At 37.6% G+C, this 25,833-nt stretch overlaps 1 protein-coding gene across 6 annotated transcripts in view; it reads right to left on the bottom strand.

The window, feature by feature from the left end:
- The window catches only part of LOC143249292 (glutaminase kidney isoform, mitochondrial-like), a 62,573-nt gene that overhangs the window by 23,075 nt on the left and 13,665 nt on the right, over positions 1 to 25,833 (bottom strand). For all 6 annotated transcript variants that reach the window (XM_076498863.1, XM_076498865.1, XM_076498868.1 and 3 more), the window contains 2 exons: positions 25,317 to 25,396; positions 23,094 to 23,257 (listed from right to left, as the gene is read on the bottom strand). In XM_076498863.1, the coding sequence (XP_076354978.1) occupies positions 23,094 to 23,257; positions 25,317 to 25,396 (244 nt within the window). The remainder of the gene's footprint in view (positions 1 to 23,093; positions 23,258 to 25,316; positions 25,397 to 25,833) is intronic.

Genomic DNA, 25,833 nt, shown 5'->3' with positions numbered 1-25,833 from the left:
TTATTTTTCTAGTGGAAGCCCACTATAACCATACACTACAGATAAGATTCAAGAATTCATTAACCACATGAGCAGCTAACAATCTCCCATATCTTGGCATGATGGTTACCAAAACACATAACTCACGCACCACAGATGTTTATATGAATCTACAGATAAGGACAAAATATTGGGATAGGTTACAAGTGTAAAAACAGGCATCACAGACACCCAGTTTCAAGAATTAATAAGATCTGTAATACCAAGGAAACTAATAAGAGGGAAGGAAAACATATTAATATAATTCTCTTTAACAACAAATATCCAGAACACATGATAAAAAATAGACCAAATTATCTAAAAACTCAATGAAAAAACACCACTGACAGTACCACCCTGTGAAAGTGGATTCTAATACCTAGGCGAAATGTAAAGACCAAGAAAAGTTAGAATTCAAGAGTATAATAGACTTACAAGACTTGATAATACCAGTCTAACTATAATAGCTTTTCATATCTGAGAAGACTGTACAATAAACGAGAAAAATGCTGAAATATTAGGATATGATCCAGTCACAATAAAAAAAAAAAAAAGAAGCTGTCTATATCCACCTAAATAAATATTCAATCAATCTAATAGAGCTAGAAGTTAACAAAACCTGGATATTTTCATGAAAAACATTTAAATAGTTAGGTGGATCAAGCTTTAATGTGGAGGAGGCCCAGATGGGTGGATAATGCATCGGACTTCCAACAAGAAGGATCCAATCCTAGTGACTACCAGCACTGCAAATAATCCTTATCAGAACTGCTGTGAAGATAGCAGCTACAACACAGAGTAAAAACTCATTAGTAATCAATATCTAGTTATAAAATCTTAGTTACTAATTATTATTAGTTGATCACATGAATTACTGACCATGACTATGACTGGTATCTGGTTGTCATAACCTTAACATAAGTGGTTGAAGAAATAATTACAGTGAAAAGTATTACCTATTTATTTGAAAGATACTTGAGAATAATAATTAACACTAAATCTCTGCATTAATAAACATTTTATTAATGTTGCAAAGTCTTGACAACAATGCAGTAACCTGGTTGTTTTGAACTTTGCGCAAAGCTACTTAAGGGCCATCAGCTAACCGTCCCTAATTTAGCAGTGTAAGACTAGAGGGAAGACAGTTGTCATCACCACCCACTGCAAACACTTAGGCTACTCTTTGACCCAAAAATAGTGGGATTGACTGTCACATTATAATGCCCCCACAGCTGAAAGGGCAAGCATGTTTGGTGTGAGTGGGATTTGAATCCGGGACCCTCAGATTATAAGTCAAACGCCTTAACAGGCTTGGCCATGCCGGGCTCAATGCAGTAACCATCATTCTACGTCTGAAAAACCCTAAGATAAATTACATGAAATATATAACCTGTCATATGAGATTGAGATCAACATAAATAATACAAGGTTACATTAATGATAAATAATAACAATAAAAAAAGAGTCCAACTCATAACCATTATTAAAGACTGGGAGTGCTGCAACATCCACCTATTTTTACAAGTCCAAGGAACAAGAATACTGTTTTGGAACTTTATATTCAGCCATTCAATTGTAACATTATGTTTTTGCTGTTTATAAATACCCCATTTTGAATTAGCTCAGTAAATATTTATGTAAAATGTGTATATAACATGGGATTAATCATGAATTTACTATTTAGTTGTGTATTTTTTGCAAGTTTTCTACAGTAGTGCTTCTGAAGAGTACAAACAACATATCCAAAAATGTTCAAGTCTTGTGTCACCTTTTTGTGTTTTACTATAATTTAATTTTGAGCTGTAATTAATACCAATAAGTTTTTATAAACTGTTACTGTGATTGAACTGCAAAGTTTGTATTACAAATTCTGTAGTAACCCTTACCTTTAACCCTAAAATTATCAAATTATCACTATGCTGTTCACCAGTAATTAGAGAGATTAAATAGTTCTTTTTATAAGCATATTTTTGTATGCAATGCATATGTTATTATAGACCCATAAGCAATATGATGGATAAATAGCTTAGAAAATGTGTTTAAAATGCCAATGAGGGTTGTTAATTCTAGTGTTGAAAATAACAGCAGTGTTGACAAACATATTACTGACTTGTAAGAAATTGATTGGAGTAAAACATAATCTTAAAATAATTTCAATTTTATTAAACTTGTTAAATATATCTCTCAAAATGCTAATAGATGTCCAACATATATGCAGAATCCCTGCACAGTAAATACTCAAGTAAACTGCCCACATTTTCCAAAACTGCAAGCCTGTAAAACATCTACTATATGATTTATCTGCAATCATAGTACATACATTTTAAATATTCTATGCAAGTCAACACTACCTCTGCATCATATCTACACCATGCCATAATTTATACATTTCTACAACACATACAATACATCCATGATACTGCATGAAGCTCGTTCCTATACAAGAGAAGAAATACAGTTCTAGGGTTACAACTCACTTTAATTTAGGTTTTACTTTAATAAGTACAGTATAGATAATAACAAAATGGTACTTCTTTTTTATTTGTTTTCTTTCTCAAAGTAATTGTTAGATTTAACTGGCAGAGAATATTTAAAATGAATATCATAGACCATAAATTTACAATTATAAGTATATATGGTTGATTATCTTATTTTAAACTGATTTTAAATATACAAATCAGCAGGTCACATCACAGCCACAACCAATATATAAAATTGTAGGTTGTGTGATGCCATCAAAACTGATTAGTTTTAGAATGAGCATGTAACAGCCCTTTCTGATGCAAAGCATCCATCACTCAAATCATAAAGATATGCTCAGATCTATAGTTTAGAAATTATAAGATGGGTACTTGAAAGAAAAGAAATATGAATTAACACTATTAAAAAGAAAAAAAGAGAGAAAGACCTGAAATAAGTTATACCCCAGCTGTGGTAAGAAAGTCATAGCATCTAGCTTGTAGCAAGTAAATATTCACAAACCAGCAGAACACCACTGCCCTACTCTCAACTGAATGGTTTTATAATCATTTCTATATTTTGTTTATATTTCATTAACACATTTAGGAAGATGCCTCCACAGTCCACCACCCTAGCAGTTTGGAACTGAAAAGTGGTTAAGAACTCTCAAACTGCACTAGAAGAAGTAGGGAAGGGGGCAATGCTGAAGAGTCTGGAGGAATATTTATATCATTTTAATTCAAGTTTATGAGACCAGAGGGAACCTAAAAGCTGTCCTCCCCAACTCATGAACTGGTCACATGTGAATAAGATAAGTTGATGGACCAATTCAAGAACTCAACATTCAGTATCAAAGATATTTACCTAACATAAATCATTTTTTTCAAAAGTGAAATTGACCAGAACCACACCAAATGTATTAACATCTTCAGAATAAGAAATACAGATAGACAGCCAAAGGGAAAGAACCATACCAATCCATAATTACCTCTGCTGTAACCAACAGTGCTGACTAAATAAAAATGATGGATAAATAAATACATCTGTAATACAAATATGAGGAATTATGTTGATTGTTTCCACTCTAAGTTCAAAACTTGACCACTAGGAACCAACATCTATGTGGAGGTAAGATGTGGGATTCCAATTGAAGGAGTGAACTGTAATTATGACTTCTCATTCCCATTTGTTTTTATGTTTCACGTCAAAAGATACATACCATCTATACCAGCAGAACACCTCCACCTTACTCTCAACTAAATGGGTTTATAATCATTTCTATGTACATCATTAATGTATTCAGAAGGATGCTTCCATGGTCCACTATCCCAATGGCTTGGAACTGGAAAGTGATGAAAACTCTTAAACTCCACCAGAAGAAAACGGGGTAAATGTGGTGGAGATAACTTACCTAGTGAAAGTTTCATTGAAGTCTGAAGAATGTCTCCAGGAAGATGATGAAAACCTGAAGAGAAAGGACCTATGATCCTAAGCAAATAGTGAGATGTGAATGTATTAGTAATTGACATGCCCAATTGAAAAAGTTCCTCCAATGGATGATGAAGATGAGATACCAGTGAAGGTGTAAGATATTGAAATTGATAAGAAGGCACCTGGAACAAAGTACGGGAGGAAGATGATAGAGGAATAAGCCAACTGAATCAAAAGCCAAACCCAACTGGTAACAGTGGAAGGAGAAAAATCATGAACAAAGAATGGCTGTTAAGGAAAAAAAGAGGCAGGAATGGGCACCATGGAAGAAAGCCATGCAGACAATGCAAGAGTGAAGAACACATACATAATGTAGAAGTTTGTCCAAACTGGTTCCAGGATAAAGTTGGGGAATGGAAAGAAAGGAAAATGATGAAATGTAGGAGTTACCCTCCATACCTTCCAAAGTTTTGGGGAGAAAAGAATGATTCGGATAAAGAATATATGTAATATGATAAAAAGTACAAGAAACATTGACAGCAAATAAATCAGACCTCTGACATGCACAGGCTAGGAGGAGAAACAAATAAGTCTCAAGGGAAAGGGGAAACAAGGAGCACATGGCAAGTGGTTTCAACAGAGGAAAAATGAAGCAGTGTAGGATCACATTAACATAATAGCATGGAAGAAAACATCAACAGGGAAAATAGGAGAGGTGAATAACCTATGACAATGGAAGAAATGAAAGGTGTAGGGCAAGGCTGTCTGATAATGTGATATCACAGAGACAGAAGACCACTTGATTTAAAAGCCTAGTAAGAAAGTATGCAATATGAAAAACAGACGGTTGATCAGTGGAAAACCCTCAGCCCGGAGACAAATGGCAGAAAACATTCCTATATGTGGATCAACTTCCATGGAGAAAGGGTAAGAGAAACAAGTCAAAAATGAAACTACTCATCATGACAAGTTGGATCTCCTTGCCAAGGACTAGATAAAAACCAGGCATGAAGATTGAAAATATGAAGGGCTTGGTGAAGCACTGATGAACAAAGCAGATTAAGAAGAGAGAGGTAATGGAGGGGTAAATTAGAGCTGGAGAAGCCATGGAATCATGGTTGAGCAAATCACGAAGGAGCAATCAGAACGACTTGACACAGAATGGTATGAATGATCAAAGTCACCTAGTGAAAAAGTTTAATAGAAAAATAAACATGTATGTTGGTCCAATTCTGGCTGAAAGATTCGACAACCAAAACAGGAGGATGAGTGATCAGAGACCAAAATTGAGTTAATTTGCAGTTGAGAGACATGGCAACACCTCTATGTATGAAGTACCTCCAACCCTCACTCAAGACAAAGCCACTGGAAAACAAGAGGGCAGAGAGGTTACTTCATCAGAATTTGTCTGGATGTAAAACCAATCTGTGACAAGACTGAAAGCACATGACAAACAATGAAATGAATATCTTGGATGTGGGTCCAAACAAAAAGATCCCATGGATCCAATGTAAGTATACAGAGGGATCCAGAACAGGTGCCACCCTAGTGACTGAAATAAGCAACTACTGTAGAATTGTCAGAATAGATCATTACCAGACAATTTATAGCCTGATAAAGAAAATGCTCCACTATCTGATGTACTGTGAGAAGCTCCATAATGTTAATATGATAATACCTTTCAGCCACAGACCAATATCCTGAAACTTTCTGTTGAACGACCCTCCTCCCCTATCCCTGAAACGATGCATCCAAGAAAATATCTAAATCTGGACAAGGAGGTGGAAGTGGGATTCCCACTGACACACAAGTCTTGTTCAACCATGACTGCAGAATGTGAACTAGAGTAAGAAAAAGGAAAACAAAAGCTTGCAATGAGTCCCATACAAGATTCCATTTACCATGAAGAGTCCATCTATGAGCACAACCTAAAGGGATAAAAGGTGCTTTAGAAAATCATATTTTCAAAAGTGATAGAACTTCACAAACTGTAATACTCAGAGTAGTAAAAGCATTGAGAACTAACAGCTACACAGAATAAAAGCCAAGTTGAATTACACTGTACAACAAAGTTTTTGTTTCTTGAACACTGTTGGGTGTTCCTTATAGATGTTTGGCTGCTGATCATGAAAATCACATCCAAATTTGCCCATCACGTATCGTTTCATCGAAATCTTGGTTTCACCAGGACATTGCTACAATGGAAAAATGTTATTAGAGCAACTGGAATCTGTCAATGCTTGCTGACTACTGTTGTACACTGCAACGTGATGCACCAGACATTGAATACAAATGAAAATCAGGAGCAAAACACTTTTAATTATGTTGAACTTAATAGCATATTAGAAACATAAACGCAATTACATATGTTATTGCTGGTAAACAGTTAACTGTCTATTTCTCAGAGTTCCTACGTGATGAAGCAAAACCAAAACTACATTTGTGCATACCCACCAGGTACTGGTCACAATCAGCAAAAACTTTTCAAAACAATTGTTGTGCAGTGTTATTTGTACTTAAGCACAAAACTACAAAATAAGTTATCTGTGCTCTGCCCATCATGGGTATTGAAACCTGCTTTGTAGTGTTTAAGTCCATAGATATACCACTGTGTCCCTGGGGGACTATAATAAAGTTGGAGAGGAAAAGGTTGAAACTGACTGAAAGGATTGTTGATAAAAAAAACACATGCAAATGGACAAGATATTAGGTAGCTGTCTCCAAGAGCAGCTGATGAGTGTGAATGGTGGACCCCTGTTTTGAATGAGCTAACAGTAGCCAGCTGTCCAAATAATGATGAAAATAAAACCTAAGAACATGAAGGTAACAAGCAACTGCACTGACTACCCAATAAAAGCAAGGCCAAAGAGCAGTGTGTAAAACTGAAAAACCACCCTGTGATGAACAAATCAAAAGGTATGATTGCAACTGACCAGATATTTGAATATTCATGTAAGCATTTCTGACATTCATAAGCCTTGAGAAATGATTCCATGGTAAAATGGAGTAGACTGAGAAATTTAGTGAGGTGTAACAAATCTGTTAAAGGATGTCAGTCTTTGGTTTTCTAGAGGACAAGAAAGAGCCTGGAGAAAGACAATGAAGAAGTCTGATGGTCTATTGACAGAAAAGATCATGTACTGCCTCTAACAGATGCTGGCAGGTGATAGGATCCAGAGGCATAAGGTTGATTGATTGATTGATTTAGTGTTTTATGGCACAAAGCAGCTAGGCTATCTGTGCCAAACCTCCAGTAAAAAGGTAAAAATAAAGTAAATGTAGTAAAATACATAAAAGGAAATGAAGGTAAAACAAAAAAATATAAAACCAATGTTTACACCTAGTCTACAACGTTAAGAGAGAAAGCAGAGTAAAAGAAGTTGTAAAGTACTTACTCTAGCAAAATGGTAATGAACATAACCCGCCAGGAAGACGAACAGGTAAGTTCAAGAACCACCGTCAGCCAACTGAAGTTGGTCTTTCCAGTCCTGGCTCCGGGTTATGTGTCATAGCAGCCATTATCAAAATGTAAAGAATAGAAGTTTTAAAAGACACATAGCAAAATCGTAATAATGAGTAGCCAAAGGTCCAGTAAAAAGAGAAATGTCAAGTAAATGGAGTAAAATTTGTAAAAGTAAATGAAGGTAAAAACAAAACAGCAATTAAAACAGAAAATGGCGTAAAAACCAATGTTGACATCCAATCTACAAAGTTGTAAAGGACTACCTGTAGCAGAATGGTAATGATCATAACCTGCCAGGAAGACTAACAGGTAAGTATAAGAACCACCGTCAGTCACCAGAAGTTGGTCTTTCCAGTCCTGGTTCCGGGTTATGTGTCATTATGGCCAGTACTAAAAGGTAAAGTAGTAAAAGTGTGAAATGACATGCAGCAAAAGTGTAATAACAACTCACCAGGATGACTAACGAGTAGTTCAAACGAATAGTTCAAACAGCAGCGTTAGTCACCTGAAGTTGGCCTTTCCAGTCCTGGTGTCGAGTTATTTAATGTTCTGGCCATTTTCCAATGTCAAATTGAACGAGAGAGAATAAAACTGGAAAAAAGGAACCACAATTAAAAAGGTGTAATGAATAAATATGCAACACTTAAATAAGATTAAAAAGATTAATGGCCATTAAAAAATTAAAAACGTTATCAAGGTGGACAGTGTCACTATCACCAATAACACTGTCCAATGTTACAGATAGACCCTGGGAAAAAATATGTTTAAAATATTGCCGTCGTTGAGAATTGTAACGATGGCAAGAAAGTAAAACGTGGCTGATAGTAAGTTGAGTGTCACACAAACTACACATTGGTGCATCAGTTCCAGATAAAAGAAAACGATGAGTTAAAAAACTGTGACCAATGCGTAGTCTAGTTAGAACAACTTCCTCCTTCCGAACTTTACGGAAGCTAGATGGCTAAAGTCCAATATAGGGTTTGATTTGAAAAAGCTTGTTGTCGTGTTGCTCACTCCAAGTGGACTGCCAGCTGGCACGGAGCAGAGCCTTGAAGACAAGACCATAGTCCATGTATGGAATAGGCACAGGGGTGGTGGTGCTGGAGCAGATAGATTTAGCTGCCGTGTCTGCAAGCTCGTTCCCGCGAATACCAACATGGCCTGGTATCCAGAAAAAACTGGATAGAATTAGCTGTTAATGAGAAATGGGCCAGTCGGTTTTGAATATCAGCGAGAACAGGATGTGAGCCAACGTGAAGTGATTCCAGGGCCAGTATAGAACTAAGCGAATCAGTATAAATAGTGCAGTTGGAGTACTGCTAAGCTGCAATATGATCCAGGGCAAGAGATATGGCATACAGTTCAGCAGTGAACACAGAAGCTGTAGAGGGGATTCTGTGCGCAACTACTGAACCACAGCAGAGCCCACTGAATTACCTGATTTGGAACCATCTGTATAAATGGGAACTGAATGAGTGTTCGAAAGATGTTCATTAAATAAAAGACAGTACTTCCAACCTGTAGTATCTGCCTTTTTTAGATGACTGAAAGAAAGGTCACATTTAGGGGCTGTAATAAGCCATGGTGGGATGGGCCGACCTGTGGAATCTGCAATGTTATCCAAGGACAGACCCAATTAATCCAATTGCGCCCGGATGCAAAGGCCAAACGGAGCAATGGCAGATCCTCTGTTCTGAAAAAGTACGGCCCACAGAGGAAGGAAAACACATCACCAAGTGAGATGCTTTGTTAAGGAACGAAGTTTCGAAGTATATTGTAAAGATAGTTGCAAATGGCGAAGGTGCAGAGAAGGTTCGTGAGATTCAACGTATAAGCTTTGAACTGGAGAGGTATGGAAAGCCCCAGTGCAGAGTCGATGTCCTTGGTGATGAATGGGGTCCAGCATCTTTAAGGCCGAGGATCTGGCAGAGCCATAGACCATTGATCCATAATCGAGTTTTGATTGAATAAGAGCACGATATACCTTTAACATCGAACATCGATCTGCTCCCCAATTGGTAGAAGAGAGGACACGGAGGATGTTCAGTGCTCTTGTGCATTTGACCCAAAGCTGTTTTAAGTGTGGTATAAAGGTCAGCTTACGATCAAAGATAAGCCCCAAGAACTTGGTCTCCGGGACCACTGGCAGCAAAACTTCACCGATATGAAGTTGAGGATCAGGGTGGATACCCTGTTGACGGCAAAAGTGCATGCATATGGTTTTAGAGAGAGAAATTAAAGCCATTCGCCATAGTCCACTTCAGTACACGATTGAGGGCAGATTGTAGTTGCCGCCCAACATATCTCATGTGCGACGACTGACATGAGATGTGAAAGTCGTCGACATACAGCCCATTCGCAATAGTGAGAGGGAGTTGTTCAGTGATGGCATTTATCTTTATACTGAAAAGTGTGACACTCAAAACACAGCCGTGAGGGACTCCAAGTTCCTGTACAAAAGAATGGGAAAGTGTCGAACCCACACGAACTTGGAATCTCCTGTCCATTAAAAATTTTTTAATAAACATGGGTAAATGGCCATGTAACCCACATGTATGGAGGTCTTACAAAATGCCATACCTCCATGTTGTGTCGTAAGCCTTCTCAATGTCAAAGAATATTGATACAAGATGTTGGCATTTGAGAAAGGCTTCTCTGATAGATGTTTCAAGACAAATTAGGTGGTCTGTGGTGGAGTGCTGTCGTCGGAACCCACACTGGGTGGGCGAGAGGAGGTTATTTGATTCGAGGAACCAAACAAGACGAGCATTAACCATCCTTTCTAAGGTCTTACAGAGACAGCTCATCAAAGCAATTGAACAGGAGTTTGAAGGAATCTTGGGATCTTTCTCTGGCTTAGAGAAAGGTAAAATAATAGCCTGGTGCCAGGCATCAGGAAAAACATTCTCCTGCCAGATCTGGTTAAAGACAATCAGAAGGACATCAAGAGAAGCAGGAGATAGATGGTTGAGCATGTCATAATGAACATCATCTGGTCCAACAGATGTACTGGCAGACCGATGAAGGGCCGTTTTTAGTTCCACCAGTGTAAAGGGACAATTATAGTCAAAGAAACAGTCAGTTTGAAAGGAAAGAGGTGAACGCTCTGCCCGAGTCTTGATGGCCAAGAAGGCGGAAGAACAAGCAGAAGTGCTAGATACCCGGCAAAAGCTTTCACCTAGAGTATCAGCAATGCTCCGGACATCAGCCACCTCCTGACCATCAGAGAGTAAGATCGAGAGGGGAACAGAATTGTAGTGCCCATTAACCTTTCGAATCCTGTCCCATATGATCTTGGAACTGGTGGTAGAAGATATGCTAGTTGTGAACTTAATCCAAGATTCCTTTTGGCTTTGACGGCTTACTCACCTAGCATGTGCACGGGCCCGTTGGAAAGCGACACGGTTTGAAAGTGTGGGATATCTACGAAAAGTATCCCAGGCCCGTTTTTGAGCCTTCCGTGCTAAGTGGCAAGCAGGATTCCATCACGGACGAGGATATCATGGAAAACGTGTCGAGGTTTTAGGAATACACTGAGCAGCTGCTTGTATAATACAGCCAGTTACCGCTGCCACACAGTCGTCTATTGATGGCAGATTTACGATGGCAGGATCAAGTTCTGCGAGAGCAGTGAAAGTGGACCAGTCTGCCTGATCCAGCTTCCACCTGGGCACAAGGATAGGGTGGCATCGACCACGGCCAGTCTCTCTCAAAAGGATAGGAAAATGATCACTGCCTAGTGGATTACTGTCAACCATCCATGAAAAATGGGAGAATAATGAAGGGGAGCAAACCGAGAGATCAATAGCGGTAAAGGACTGACTAGGTGCATAAAAATAAGTGGAAGAACCAGCATTGAAAAAGAAAGATTGTGATCAGAGAGCATACGCTCTACAGATCGACCCCCTCCCATCAATAACAGCACTTTCCCAGAGGGGATGATGTCCATTAAAATCCCCCAGGATTAGAAATGGAGACGGCAACTATTCAACGAGAGCATCAAGGTCTGATTGCTCATATGTCTCTCCAGGTAACAGGTAGAGAAAACAAACAGTGATGGTATGACCCAAGGAAACACGGATGGCTACGGCCTCCAAAGGTGTGTTGAGTGACAAAGACAGAGTGGGCACATGCTGATCAACCAATAGTGCCACCCCTCCATGTACTTGTCCATCACACAGCCTGTCATTTCTGTACAGAGAAAACTGCCGAATAGAGACTGTATCAGCAGGTTTGAGAAATGTTTCTTGTGGGGAAAAACAAACAGGATGGTAGGAAGCAATCAGTGTTTTGATATCATCCAGATTAGAACGTAAACCTCGACAGTTCCATTGTATCAAGGTAGCCATTTTTAAGAACGGGTAGGTGAAGTGGCTGGAGAACCCTTCTGTTTACGACCACGTCTTTTTTCCTTACTGTCCTTAGTCGGAGGAGGTCTATCAACCTCCATGGATCCTACCCTGGGTCGAGTGGGCAGGTCTTTGTTACTGGAAGGGGATTCCAGTGACTGAGGACGTGAACGAATGATTGTTTTGCCTCATGGGGTGGGAGAAAAAGATGTATCGGAAGAAATGCCTGTATTTGAAATTGAAGGACGTGGATCTTGAGGTTTATTGGAATGTATGGGAGGAACAGAGATGGGTGTGGAAGTCAATTCATCAACCTTTTTAACCACGGAGGTTAAAAGGCTTTTCATTTGTTTTGAAAACGATTCTCTTGGAGGCACAGAGAGATCTGTCTGCACTCCCACTGTGGTTGTGGAATGAAGTGCAGCAGCATATGTCCGAGATGGAGTGGTGGGCAGCAATTTCCGAGCCTCAGGATAACTAATGTTATGTATCATTTTCAAATGCTGCACCTCTTTTTCCTCCAACCATTTTGGGCAAGAACGAAAGTAAGAGGGGGTGAGAACCATTGCAGTTGATGCAATGTGGGTCCATGTCACATTCATATGCATCGTGATCCTTGCCCCCACAACGAGCACATGTCAGGGAACCACGATATGATGTCTTTGAGTGGCCGAATCTCTGACATTGGAAACATCGGAGAGGGTTTGGAATGTATGGTCGACCCTGCATATGAGATAACCTGCCTTGATGGTGGCAGGTGCACGTGATGAAGTAAATGTCAAAACGAGGGTATTTGTTGGCAGTGTAACTCCATCTTTGCGAGTGGAGATGCGCCTCACTGCAGAAATTCCTTGAGTGGAGAGACCAGCGAGAATCTCTGACTCGGGGATGTTCTTCAAATCCCTCTCAACAATAACTCCTCGTGATGAATTCAAAGTAGCATGAGGTGTAACCTCAATAGGTATATCCCCAATTGCCTTTGAATTCAAGAGGAGTTCACTGTGTTGGGATGTGGATGTTTCAACCAATACGTCTCCAGATCGAAGCTTCTTTACTGACTTTGGAGAGCCAGCAAGTCCCTCTAGTCCCTTCTGAATAAAAACGGGGGACAATTGCCCTAAAGGTTTTTCCGAAAGAGAATGTAAGATAAGAAAATGAGGTAGGTGTGTTTCAGATGTTGAAGATTGCTGTTCAGAGTCTTCAAGATGTGGTCACTTACCCATTGACTGTTTTTTCACAATTTTATTTAAATTTTTTGGAGGATCCATGGGAAAAATGAAAAATTCGGTACCCACTGACCCCACCCACCATGGAGACCTACAAGGGGACACACTACAAAGTCATGCAAGGACAATGCAGCAACGCCAGGGTTTCGTGAGCACTATACCCAAACACCAGCATCAGGCACAATGTCCACAACACCCGTTGAGAACTTCCAACTCTGGTACTTAGTTGACTCTAGCCCAAGTGGACCAGCCGACTGACCCAAGGTGGGCCACCCAGAGGCCGCCCGTCTACAGGAATTCAAGGTCAAAGTGGTGTGTTAGGGTTGGACTCCTCAACCACCAGGATCCTCTCCTCCCCTTCACGGGTCGCCACACTCGGCAAATACGTGGGTGGATGTTTAGATCCCAGAGAAGGTAACCAGACAGAACAGAACCTTCCCTGGGAGGTCCCCTCACCACGAACAGGAATCCACACCGAGGGGAGAGGCATAAGGAAAAAAATCAGTACCCAAGAGAAATGAGAGAGGAATATAAGGATAAGTGACTCTGATAATACCCAAATAACCACTGACCTGTGGTGAAAGAATGCCAAATGGGGAAAAATTTGCAAAATCAAGTTTCTACCAGACTGAGACCATCTGGGTTGTCTAGTGATCAGTACTAATAGTGCAATGCCCATCTATGTTGAATAAAATGATGGGATGAGAAATCTCTGGATGGAGGAACAGGTAAGGCTTGAGGACAGGAAACAGAAATAGAAGCTTGTTGTATTTCTGATTGTGACAAACAGGCTACCAAAGGGAAGAGGGTAAAAGGGTTGAGAAAAAAGGCTATCATAATCATCATCAGCCAACCATTTTTCTTGTTCAGGAGATAGTGGGACTAGTTCAGGAAAAGCTGGTTGACCAATATAACAATTAATTTCTTGGAAGATAATCACTGACAAATCTAACAGCAGGTCACCCTCATCTGCAGTCTGTGAAAGAGTGCTTGTATCAGGTATGATATCTAAAGTAGTAACATGAATTTCAGAAATATGAATCAAACAAAAATGTTTGTTTGCAAATATGAGAGAGAAAATAAAAACTGAGAAATTAAGTTAAAGTAAAAAGTGTCTTTAGTATAACTATAAAACAATTAAGAATAAAATTCTGCTTCAAAATTGAAACTATTAAATTAACAAGTGCAAAGCACTAAAAGTAAAATAAAGACCATCTGAACCGAGTACTGCCAAACAAGAAGAGATAATTATGTAGAATTAAATAGAGGCAGTCACATGTGTAATCAAAATATGTTGTGCTCTTATTAGTGGAGGGTTGTCTCATGATGATTTGCATGAGACTCATTGGAATTAGTCAATTCCAATGGAGGGAAGAAAAAAGACTTATGGGCTTACATAATTTTTTGTAGAGATGTAGGTAGGTAGGTAGGCATTCAATGTTTATTAGCACAAAGTTATAAGGCTATCTGAGCCAGACAAGATATGGTACAATATAGGTGTAGGGCAAGTAAGGTAAAAAGTAAAATATATAAAATTAGTAACTGCCAGGAAGACTGAAGCAAGAAGTACACCCTTGCTGTCAGTCACATGAAGTAGGCCTTTTCAGTCCTGGGTTCAAGTCAAAATAACAATTGAAATGTGTAAAAGAAATTGTGTTAAAACATTAAAAATGTGCAAAAGAAATCATTCTAAAACACTATATAGTCTGATAAAAAACCTTAAATTAAGTGTAAAAGACCAATGGCTCTTAAAAATGTAAAAAATGAGTGAAATGGGCACTGTCACCTATAACATGGGCTAAAGTCAAGGACAAACTCACCTTACAAATATCTTTAAAATTGTGTTGTCATTCTAGACTGTAATGAAGGCATGATAATAAAATGTGGATGATTGTGATCTGAGTGCCCCATAGACCACACATTGATGCAGCAGTTCCAGACAAAAGGAGTGACCAATTGACATTGACCAATGTGTAGCCTTGCCAAAACAGCCTCCTCTCTTGATCCTTACAGAAGCAAGAGGGCCAAAGACCTAGAGAGAATGTTTGATTTGAAAAAGCTTGTTATTGTGTTGCTCATTCCAGGTTGCCTCCCAACTGGTGTACAGTCTGGATTTGATAACTGGACCATAGTCCATGTATGGAATAGGTACTGGGATGATAGTCCAGAACCGACAGACTTCACTGCTCTGTCAGCCAGCTCATTCCCACAAATACCAACATGACCTACTATCCCAAAGAATTGGATTGAGACAGATGAGAGAGAAAGATGAACCAGTTTGTTTTCAATATTGATGAGAAGAGGGTAGTGACTATCATGAAATGATTCCAGGGCCAATAAACAGCTGAGTGAGTCCATATATTGCACAATTTGTATATTGCATTAGTTCAATATGATTTAGGGCAAGAGAGATAGCATACAATTTGGCAGTGAAAACAGAAACTGTAGGGGGGAGTCTGTGTGCCATAATCGAACTGTAGCAAACCATGGCAGAGCCCACTAAGTCACCCGATTTGGAACCATCTGTATTTATAGGAATGGATGGATCATATGAAAGATGTTCAGCAAAGAAAGAGCGATATTTCCAATTGGGTGTATCTGCTTTTCTCAGATGACTCAAACTAGGTTACAATTGGGGAAAGTAATTTTCCATGGTGGAAGAGGCTGATTTGAAGAAACTGCAATGTTATTCAAGGAGAAATCCAATTCTTCTAATTGTGTCTGGATACAGAGACTAAAAGGAATAGTGGCAGACTTTCTGTTATTAAAAAGTGTGGTCCATTGTGGTTGGAAAACACAACTCCAGGTAGGATGCTGTGGTAAGGATCAAAGTTTGGAAGCATACATTAGAGACAGTTGCAAACGGCAAATATATAGAGGGGGTTCATGAGATTCTACATACAGACTTTGCACGGAAGAAGTAAAAAAAGCTCCAATGCAAAGCCGAAGCCCCTGGTGATGGACAGGATCCAACATTTTCAGTGCTGAGGTTCTGGAAGAACCATAAACCACAGACCCATAGTCAAGTATGGATCAGACGAGACCACGATAAATTTTGAGCATGGAGTATCGATCTGCTTTCCAAGAAGTAGAAGTGAGGACATGGAGAATGTTCAATGATCTTAGACATTTGATACGAAATTGCTTGATATGAAATATAAAATTTAATTTAGAACCAAATATAAGACCTAAGAACTTTTCCTCAGGGACGACAGGAAGTACAACATCATCAAGACGGAATTATGGATCTGGGTGGATTCCCTGTTTGCGACAGAAATGTGTACAAATGGTTTTAGAGAGTGAAAGTTTAAAACCATTTGCTGTGGTCCACTTCAGTATCTTATTCATTGCAGTTTGTAGCTGCCATTCAATAAACCTCATATTTGATGACTGACATGATATGTGAAAGTCATCAACAAAAAGACCATTTGCAACTGTAGGGGGTAGCTGTTCACTGATGACATTAATCTTTATAATGAAAAGTGTGACACTCAGAATACAGCCCTGAGGGACTCCAAGTTCCTGTGGGAAAAAATGAGAAAGTGTTGAGCCCACATGGACTTGGAATCGGCACTTAATTAAAAACTGCTGGATGAAAAGGGGTAAGTTGGCATGCAATCCATATGAGTGAAGGTCTCACAAGATGCCATATCTCGATGTTGTATTGTAAGCTTTTTCTAAATAAAAAAAAAACAGTAACAAGATGTTTTCGCCTTAAAAAAGACTTCTCTGATTGATGTTTCAAAACGAATTAAGTGGTCTATCGTAGAGCATTGTCTTTGGAATCCACACTGAGTAGGTGAGAGGAGGTTGTTTGATTCAAGAAACCAAATGAGGTGGGCATTGATTATCCTCTCTAAGATCTTACTGAGACAACTTGTCAAAGCAATGGGATGGTAATTCAAAGGAACTGTTGGATACTTCCTAGGTACAGAATAGGGAGTATGATAACTTGTCCCCAAGCATCTGGAGAGACATTTTCCTGCCATATCCGATTAAAGACAGCTAGGAGAATAGTAAGAGAGTTCTGGGAAAGGTGGCGTAACATCTCATAATGTATATTATCAGGTCCGACTGATGTATTGCCAGACCAATGAATTGCAACTTTAAGTTCCATCAGTGTAAGAGGGCAACTGTAGTCATATAAATGGTCAGTTGAAAAGGAAAGAAGCAGATGCTCTGCCTGTGTTTTAATGGCTAAAAAGGAAAGGGATAAGTTTGAAGAGCTAGATACACGAGAGAAGAAGTCCCCAAGAGTATTGGCAATGCTCTGTGCATCTGCAACTTCGTAGCCATCAGATATTAAGATAGAGAGGGGGGGGGCAGAAGTATATCTTCCACTCACCCTCAAGATATTATCCCATATAACTTTTGTGCTGGTGGTTCAAGAAATGCTGGAGGTGTATTTCATGGAAGATTCCTTCTGGCTTTGAGGTTTAACTTGCTGAGCATGTGCACAGGCTTGCTGAAATGCAATGCAGTTTGAGAGCGTGGGATATCTTTTAAATTTATCCCAAGCACGCTTCTGAGTTTTGTGTTATAGAACAGGCAGAATTCCACCAAGGGTGGGGATGCCATGGGGAACATGTCAAGGTTTTAGGGATGCATCAAGTAGCAGCTTGTATAATACTGTTGGTTAGTGCTGCATTACAATCATCTATGGATGATTTACATAAGATGGCAGAATCAAGTTCTGAGAGAGTAGTGAAAGAAGGCCAACTGGCTTGGACTAACTTCCACAGAGGTACATGGGTCGGGTAGTACTGATCACAGCCAATCTCTCGTAGGGTGATGGGAAAATGATCACTTCCTCATGGATTGATGTCAACCTCTCAGGAAAAGTGAGTGAGTAGAGAAGGAGAACAAAGAGAGAGATCTATAGCTGTAAATGACTGACTAGGTGCATGAAAATATGTGTAAGAGCCAGGTTGTGGTTCAGGAGAGTATGCTCCATGGTGCACCCTCACATATCAATATGGGAGCCACTCCAGAGGGGATTATGCCCATTGAAATCTCTCAAGATTAAAAAGGGGGTAGGCAGTTGCTCAATGAGGGTATTGAGGTCTGATTGATTATAATACATTTCAGGTGTAAGGTATAGAGAGCAAATAGCAATGGTACATCCCAAGGAGACATGGATGGCTACAGCCTCCAAGGGTGTGGTCAATGACAGGGACCAGGTGGGCACATGCTAATTAACCAGCAATGCAACTCCCCCATGTCCCTGTCCTACACATAGCCTGTCATTCAGGTATAATGAATAGTGGCAGATAGTTACTGTATTTGTAAGCTGTAGAAATGTTTCCTGCAAAGAAAGACCTGGGATGATAAAAGTCAATCAGATCTTTGATGTCAGTCACATTTGATTGAAAACATCGACAGTTCCATTGGATTATTGTGGCCATGTGTAATTATTTCAGAAGAAAAGACAGTAGAGAGTCCTTCTGCTTACAACTGCATATTTTTTCTTTATTGGATGTGGGTCTATTGCCCTCTATGGATCCTGCTCTAGCTCGAATGGTTGGGTCTGAATTTATCTGTACACGTACTAACAACTGAGAGCACAGACGAGCGGTTTGTTTAATTTTTGGGGTATAAGAGAGAGAGACCCCATGGAAACATCTTGACTTGAAGAAGGTGAAGTTCAGCAATGACTGGAAGGTGTGGTCAGGACAGAGATGGAAGGAGACACTGATTTGTAAACTATGTTGATTTTGGAAAGTGTTTCATTAAGATTTGCTGGTGAGGACTTTGTAGGGGATAGTTTAAGGTCTGTTTGGACTCCTACTGTAGTAGTAGAATTGGTTACAGCATCATAAGTTCTGGTTGGAATAGGTAATAATAATTTTCAAGCCTCTGTGTAAGTGAGACTGTTAACTGTCTTGAGACATTGTACTTCTTTTTTCTTCTACCCATTTAAGGCGAGAGGTAAAATAAGAAGGATGCATACCATTACAGTTTATATAATGTGGTTTGAGTTGGCATTCGGTGGCATTATGGTCTTTACTACCACAATGGGCACAGGTCAAGGAACCATGGCAAGATTGTGTTGAATTACCAAATCGTTGACAATGGAAACATCGTACAGGATTTGGAATATAAGGTCGCACCTTACAATTCAGATATCCCACTTTTATTGTGGTGGGAGGACATGGCACAGTAAATGTTAGTATTAGAACATTTGTTGGTTAGAGAATTCTATCTTTTCGAGTGAAGATTTAGTGTACTGCTGTGACACCTTGGCTGGTGAGACCTGCAATGGTCTCCAATTTGGGAACAGTCCTTAAATCTCTTTCAACTATGACTCCCCTGGAAGTATTCAAAGTGGAATGAGGAGTAACTTCAATGGGTATGTCCCCAAAGGCCTTTGATGTCAGGAGGAATTTGGAATGCTGTGATGAAGATGTTTCCTGAACGTAGCTTTTTTACCAATTTAGGGGAGCCAGCAAGCCCTTCTGAATAAAAAATGGGGACATCTGCCCTAGAGGTTTGTCACTTAAGGAATGCAAAATTAGGAATTGCAGGACAGATTCAAGTGGTAAGTTAGGCTGTACAGATTCATCAATGTGTGGTCATTTTCCAGTAGTAGGATTTTTCTCAATGGTTTCAAGTTGTGTTATTTTTTTTGTTTTAGGAGTATCTATAATAAATAGAAAATTCAAGGCCAAAGTGGTGTATTGGAGTTGGACCCCTCACACCACTAGGATTCTCTCCTCCCCTTCACGGGTTACCACACACGGCAAACAAGCAGGAGGATGTTTAGATACCAGAGGAGGTAAACTGTAAGAACAGAACATTCTTTGGGAGGTCCCTCACCACGTACAGGAATCCACATCGAGGGGTTTATAGAGGGCAGCACTTAATGAGAATAGCTATTTATGTAAGAGAAGGTAACACACAGTGTTAGAACTTGCATATCATGCAAGCATCACACTCTCCAAACTTGCAATTGAAAATGAGAGTAGTTATAAATTACTTTAAAATTTTTATAATGCATATTGACTACTTTAGCAATGAAAAAAAAAAAGTCTAATATAGCTAAGTTTCTTTGCACAAGTCAACAGACTTTTACCAAAATATATAGCTAAGTTTTTTTGCACAAGTTAACAGACCAAAATATTGACACAAAAGGGTGGGCGAACTCATTTTCAAATAAAGGTTTTCCTGTAAACAGTAAGCCAATGAATACTAAAGATGTACTGCTCAAAGGTCTAATACAAAGTTATTGTCAAAAGGCAGTTTTACTCCTTTTGTCATTTACAAGACAGCGTGACAATAAAAACACCACTACTTTCTGTTTAAATAACATTGAATTTTTTCTTACTTTTTTCCTCTTAATCTTTAATCATTCCTCATTTTATGCTATTTGTAGCACATCCAATTTCCATACCACTTTTGAGCTTTGTTTTTCAGACTGTTCCTACATTATACACATTCTCTCTATATTACCAATAATTATGTTTCTCATATTTCCTTTTTTCTATCCTATATCTGTATTCCTTTACACTCAAATTTTCACAATGAATGATAATCTAATTTCTTTTCATACTGTTACTTTAGACCTTTGTATTTTCCTATTTATTCCTAGTTCACCATACAAGAAGGTTCTGAAACTACATAGCTTATTAGGTTTCTTATTTTGTAATTTATCTTAAGTTCCAGCAAGTTTTCTTATTATTATTACTGTTATGGTAGACAAAAATCCCACAGCAGCATTTCCAAAACCTTTTCAGCTATGGAACACTTTGAGCTCAAAAACAACTGATCGAACCCTTAAGAAACACTTTTATGTTCAAAAAGTTTTTATTTCAAAACTAGCCTTTTGCTTCCTTGAAACACTATGTTCAGCTATCATTAATGACTATCTCACAATGAGTCATCAGCTCATAAATCATGCCACCCTGTATTATTTTTGTCATTGGCTACTTCATTTATGAGCAGAGCTTCTAAGCATAGGTTTATTTTTTAACTGAATATATGTATAAAATGTTGTTTCCTGTTGTAAAGAAACTTAATATTCATCAGTTTACTAATTTTTCTTCATTATATGAGAATGAAATGTATGTCATTCTACGTAAATAATTAATCACACTAAAGTTTCAAATATATTGTATAATTTTCCAATTTATTTTTAAACTTGTTTCCAACCAAACACCAAGTATATTGTAAACATGTTTATTTACAGAATTTTGAAGTTGAAAATTTAAGCATCACAAGGTGTTAAATGACATTTAGTATATTTCAACATTTATTCCTACAAATCAGGTAAATTTATTATGTAGGTGATTCTAATCTGTAGATAACGTGTTTTAACTGAAAATTATCCGTACTACATCTATGGTGAAGAATCCATTCCTGCTTTAACTGTAAACAGTGTGTTTGTGGAGAACAAACTTTTTGTATCATGAAAATAATTGATTCAATCAGTGTCTTAGCTGTAGACAACTTGCAAATAGTATGTAAACTTCCTGTCTTATGCATGTAGTCTATACATTTAGCTGCTGGTGAAATGTTATTTGCCTGTGACATGCATGCACATTTCTGAAAAATATTATATAAAACATACAAAAAGAATTACTGAAAAAATCATGCTTCAGGCACTGCTCAACAAATTGGACTCTGCTGCAACATAGTTTCTAGCAGTATGAAAGGTCTCTCAAACTATTCAACAACTTTTTAGTTCAACTTAGCAATACAAAATAAATTCATGCCACTGAAATTAATATATAATTAGTCATTGAATAGGCCACATTCCAAAATGTATAGCTACACCTTTCAATCTCAAGAGATTTTTAGCATTATATACAGGATGTCACAAAATAATGTATACACACATTGAATGATTATAACTCACCTAAACTTTCTTTTTTACAGGTGCAACTGATTTGAAGCAATGGAAGAAGCAAAACAAAGCTTTATGAAAAGGAAATTTATCTTAAAGTGTTACTGGAAGTGCAGGAACATAGCTGAAATGCAAAGACAGTTTAGAAGGGAGTCTCAAATAGATCCACCAACGTGACTCACCATTATTCGCATCAGAGATAAGTTTAAATAAATGGAACTGTTCAAGATGTCCATAAAGGGTACTCTGAAAGACTGAGGTCATCCACCAGTCCCACACGAGAAGCATAGCTGTTGGAAAGTCTCCACCAATCTCCAAGAAAATCTGTTCCGTAAACAGCCTGCAAAACAGGAATCCCATATTCAAGTGTCTATCACGTTGAAGTGTATTCAATGGAAAAGTTTTATTCCAGCATTAGTCCATGCCCTCAACGAAGATGATCCTGACCAGTGTTGAATTTTGTGAGTGGTACCTGGCAAAATCTGCAGAGGATGTACAGTTTCCACAAGACTGCCAGGAATGATGAGGCCACATTTAATAGACATAATTGCACCTACTGGGCATCTCAGAACCCATATGTTACAGTTGAACACCACGTAAACTTATCAGAGGTTACAGTGTGGTGTGGACTATCAGCGTTGGGCATAATTGGACCATTCTTTTTCGAAAGCACAGTCACTTGTCTCGTTTATCTGAACTTGCTGCAAGAATCTGTCGTGTCACACACTTGAGAGCAATGTGGAGATGAAGTTTTATTTCCATCAAGATGGAGCACCTCCTCATTTCCATCGTAATGTGAGGGTCTATTTTTACAAAAATTTGCCAAACAAGTTGATTGAACAAGAGGTAGCACTGAATTTCCCCCACGTTCACCAGATTTCACACCTCTGGACTTTTTTTTTTTATGGAAATGCACCAAAAATAAGGTTTATACCACAAAACCTGCAACAATTAATGAGCTGAAAGCAGCAATTGAAAGAGAATGCACCCAAATACCAAATGAAATGATTTGTGAAGTTTGCAATCCCATCTGTCCAAGTTATCAGCAGTGCCTGGATCAGAATGGTCATCAGATCGAACACCTGCGATAACTCAAAAGATTCTACACTTACCTTCTTAAAATTGGATTATAAAACCTAGATATATTTAATAAACACTGTATCTATAATCATTCAAAGTGTGTATATGTATTTTTTGGGACACCCTGTATATTAAATAATCAAACTTTTCAAAAAAGGTTGAGGTTCATAACTTAGGCATAGATTTTATAACACTTGGTCTGTCTGTGAATATTGTTTACTCACTGTTGTAATCCAACACAAGTTCATTGAACATGCGACCACTCGGCTCCTGACCAACATATTGGTGGACAATGTCAGAACCAAGCTCATTCAGAGCTATAGCATAGTTCAAAGGTTTTCCTGATGACTGGATTGTGAATGGCACTTCAGTGTCTCCAATAGAATACCTAGTAAATTAGATAGCATAAACAGTTTGTACAAAGTACCCAAACACAGGAAACATAGCAAGATCCCACCATTACAATTCTGACCTAAAAAAACATTAGTTTAAATCCTATTATGTTAAAATAAGTACACACAAACAAGAGCATGATTTATTAGCTAAACATTAAATTTCTCACTTCGAATATGAGGAACTTCAGGACCTTGTTATTTTAGCAAAATTGCTGTTTCCTCCCCTAAGTGTCTCAGCAATATTTGTTTGTGGTTGTCAGTGAAAACCAGTATAGTAATGTAGATGCCATTTCAAAAAAGTGATTATTATCTATTGACACAACACAATTTTTTCTGTAGAGCAAAATAAAAATAATTTTGTAGGTTGACATTCATTCTATCACTGTCCATTAATTCCTTCCTAGTTTAATGATACACAAAGATTTAGCAAGTAATATTGTATTTAACAAAGAAAAAATAAAGCTGAGTCAAACCAGTTAAATAAATATTGGAAGAAACACCAGTTTGTCCAGACAGAGACTTTTAAGCTGTGAGCATTTCACAGGTGGTATACTGAAAATGTAAACATGAGGAATATTAATAAAAAAAAACAAACTTTTTCTTCTACTAAATATGTTAATTTCCATTCAGTTTTATGTACTTTGTACAAATCATTTTTACATATGTAAAATAATTAAATATTTAACTATGTTTAACATAACAATCTTTACTGATCCTGATACTCCATGCTTGTTAAAGCCAAAAAAAAAAAAAAAAACAATTTAATGAACAAAGTTGACACTGCAAGATTGCTGAATGACTGCAGATATTTCAGTTAGTTTTATAAAACTAAAGAACAGGAAAAGTGCTAATTATTGTGTTTAATGACATTAACTTAAGAGGATGCCCAAAACAAGTTAAAAATTTTGACATGCAATTCTATACTAAATGCCAAAGATAGTTAAAAGATAAGCTCAATAAGCTAAACATTAATGTGTGCAAATAGCATTATGATATTTATTAAGTAATTATAAAATCAAATCCAATTAATTTTAATATATGTAGAACTGAGAGAAGTTTAATTATTCTATAAAAAAACTGAAATTGTAATGAATCACAAATGTAATTTTTATTTACATCTTGTGGACTGTAATTATTCCAAAAAATATATAATTAGAAACAACAGTAATTTAAAAAGAGACAACCAATAACCAACAAAACTTTATTTTTAACCACTTCATACTGGTTAAATGCTTGCATATAGAGTTCAAACCTTATCTGGTCAAACAAGATAAAATCTAGTCTCACTCTCTGAAAATTCTCTATATAGCATTTTTAAAAATCTGCAAAAAAAGCTCTTGTGTGTACTACTTAAGGTGTTTTTTTAAAGAGATTAATTATTTCACTCCTTTGATTGGTAAGGTGTTCACATTCTAAAAATTCTGCAAAGAAAAATGCTGAGATAATAATAAACCACTAAAGAAAGCTGATCTCTTTCAGCTGCATATACACATTTGATTCTCAATCAAGTACCAATTATAGTTTTTTTTACATACTGGTCTTCCACATTATTGTATCTTACTTCCTCAGTGGGCTGGATTTATTTATGTTATGGAACACTGATCTCTTTCAGCTGCATATACACATTTGATTCTCAATCAAGTATCAATTAGTTTTTTTACATACTGGTCTTCCACATTATTGTATCTTACTTCCTCAGTGGGCTGGATTTATTTATGTTATGGAACACTGATCTCTTTCAGCTGCATATACACATTTGATTCTCAATCAAGTACCAATTATAGTTTTTTTTACATACTGGTCTTCCACATTATTGTATCTTACTTCCTCAGTGTTCCATAACATAAATAAATCCAGTGATGTCGAGAAACCCACTTGTTGAGGGTATTTTGAGAAAATATTTTTCAACTTAATCTTTTTTATAAATAAATAAATCCAGCCCAGGGTGTATTTAGGGGTTCTTAATCGTTTTTTTTATTACTAAATTTTTACAATAATAACTTATACATATTAAATTATTTAACAAATATATAATGCTAAATAAGAGTTTACCTTTGCCCATCAACTGTACACAGTGAAACTCCCCAGTAGTCAGGATTATATTTGGATAATTGTGGAATGTAAGATGCAACCTTAAAAAATTAAGAAATGCAAAGGTTGTGAATAACAAAACATTACTATTGTTTTTATACCTCTATGCTATACATTTAAAATATTGAAAAATATTACATGCCAATCTAACATCCTTCTTGTCCTGAGTTTAATGAGTGTCATCTTCTTTATAAAAATCCCAACATGGTATTTATGTCATTATGCTGAATTAGAGTGCTTATTTTGTTTTTGGCATTGCCTTTATTCTGTAATCTCTTATAAAGTAGGAAAAGTCACAAGATTTACAGATCCAATGAATAATACAGAATGTCTGCAATTATTTAACAACTTATTATGCATTTAGAGTTAAAGACTAACCATCATATATGATGTTATTCCAATGAAATTTATGGTAATATACAAATACAAATGTGAAATACAAACAATTATTTCTTATACTCTCATAACTGATAACCTT

Source organism: Tachypleus tridentatus, chromosome 4 (genome assembly GCF_004210375.1).
Source record: "Tachypleus tridentatus isolate NWPU-2018 chromosome 4, ASM421037v1, whole genome shotgun sequence".
Taxonomy (NCBI): domain Eukaryota; kingdom Metazoa; phylum Arthropoda; class Merostomata; order Xiphosura; family Limulidae; genus Tachypleus; species Tachypleus tridentatus.
The sequence above is the reverse complement of the archived record's forward strand: the minus strand, read 5'-3'. Positions and strand labels throughout refer to the sequence as shown.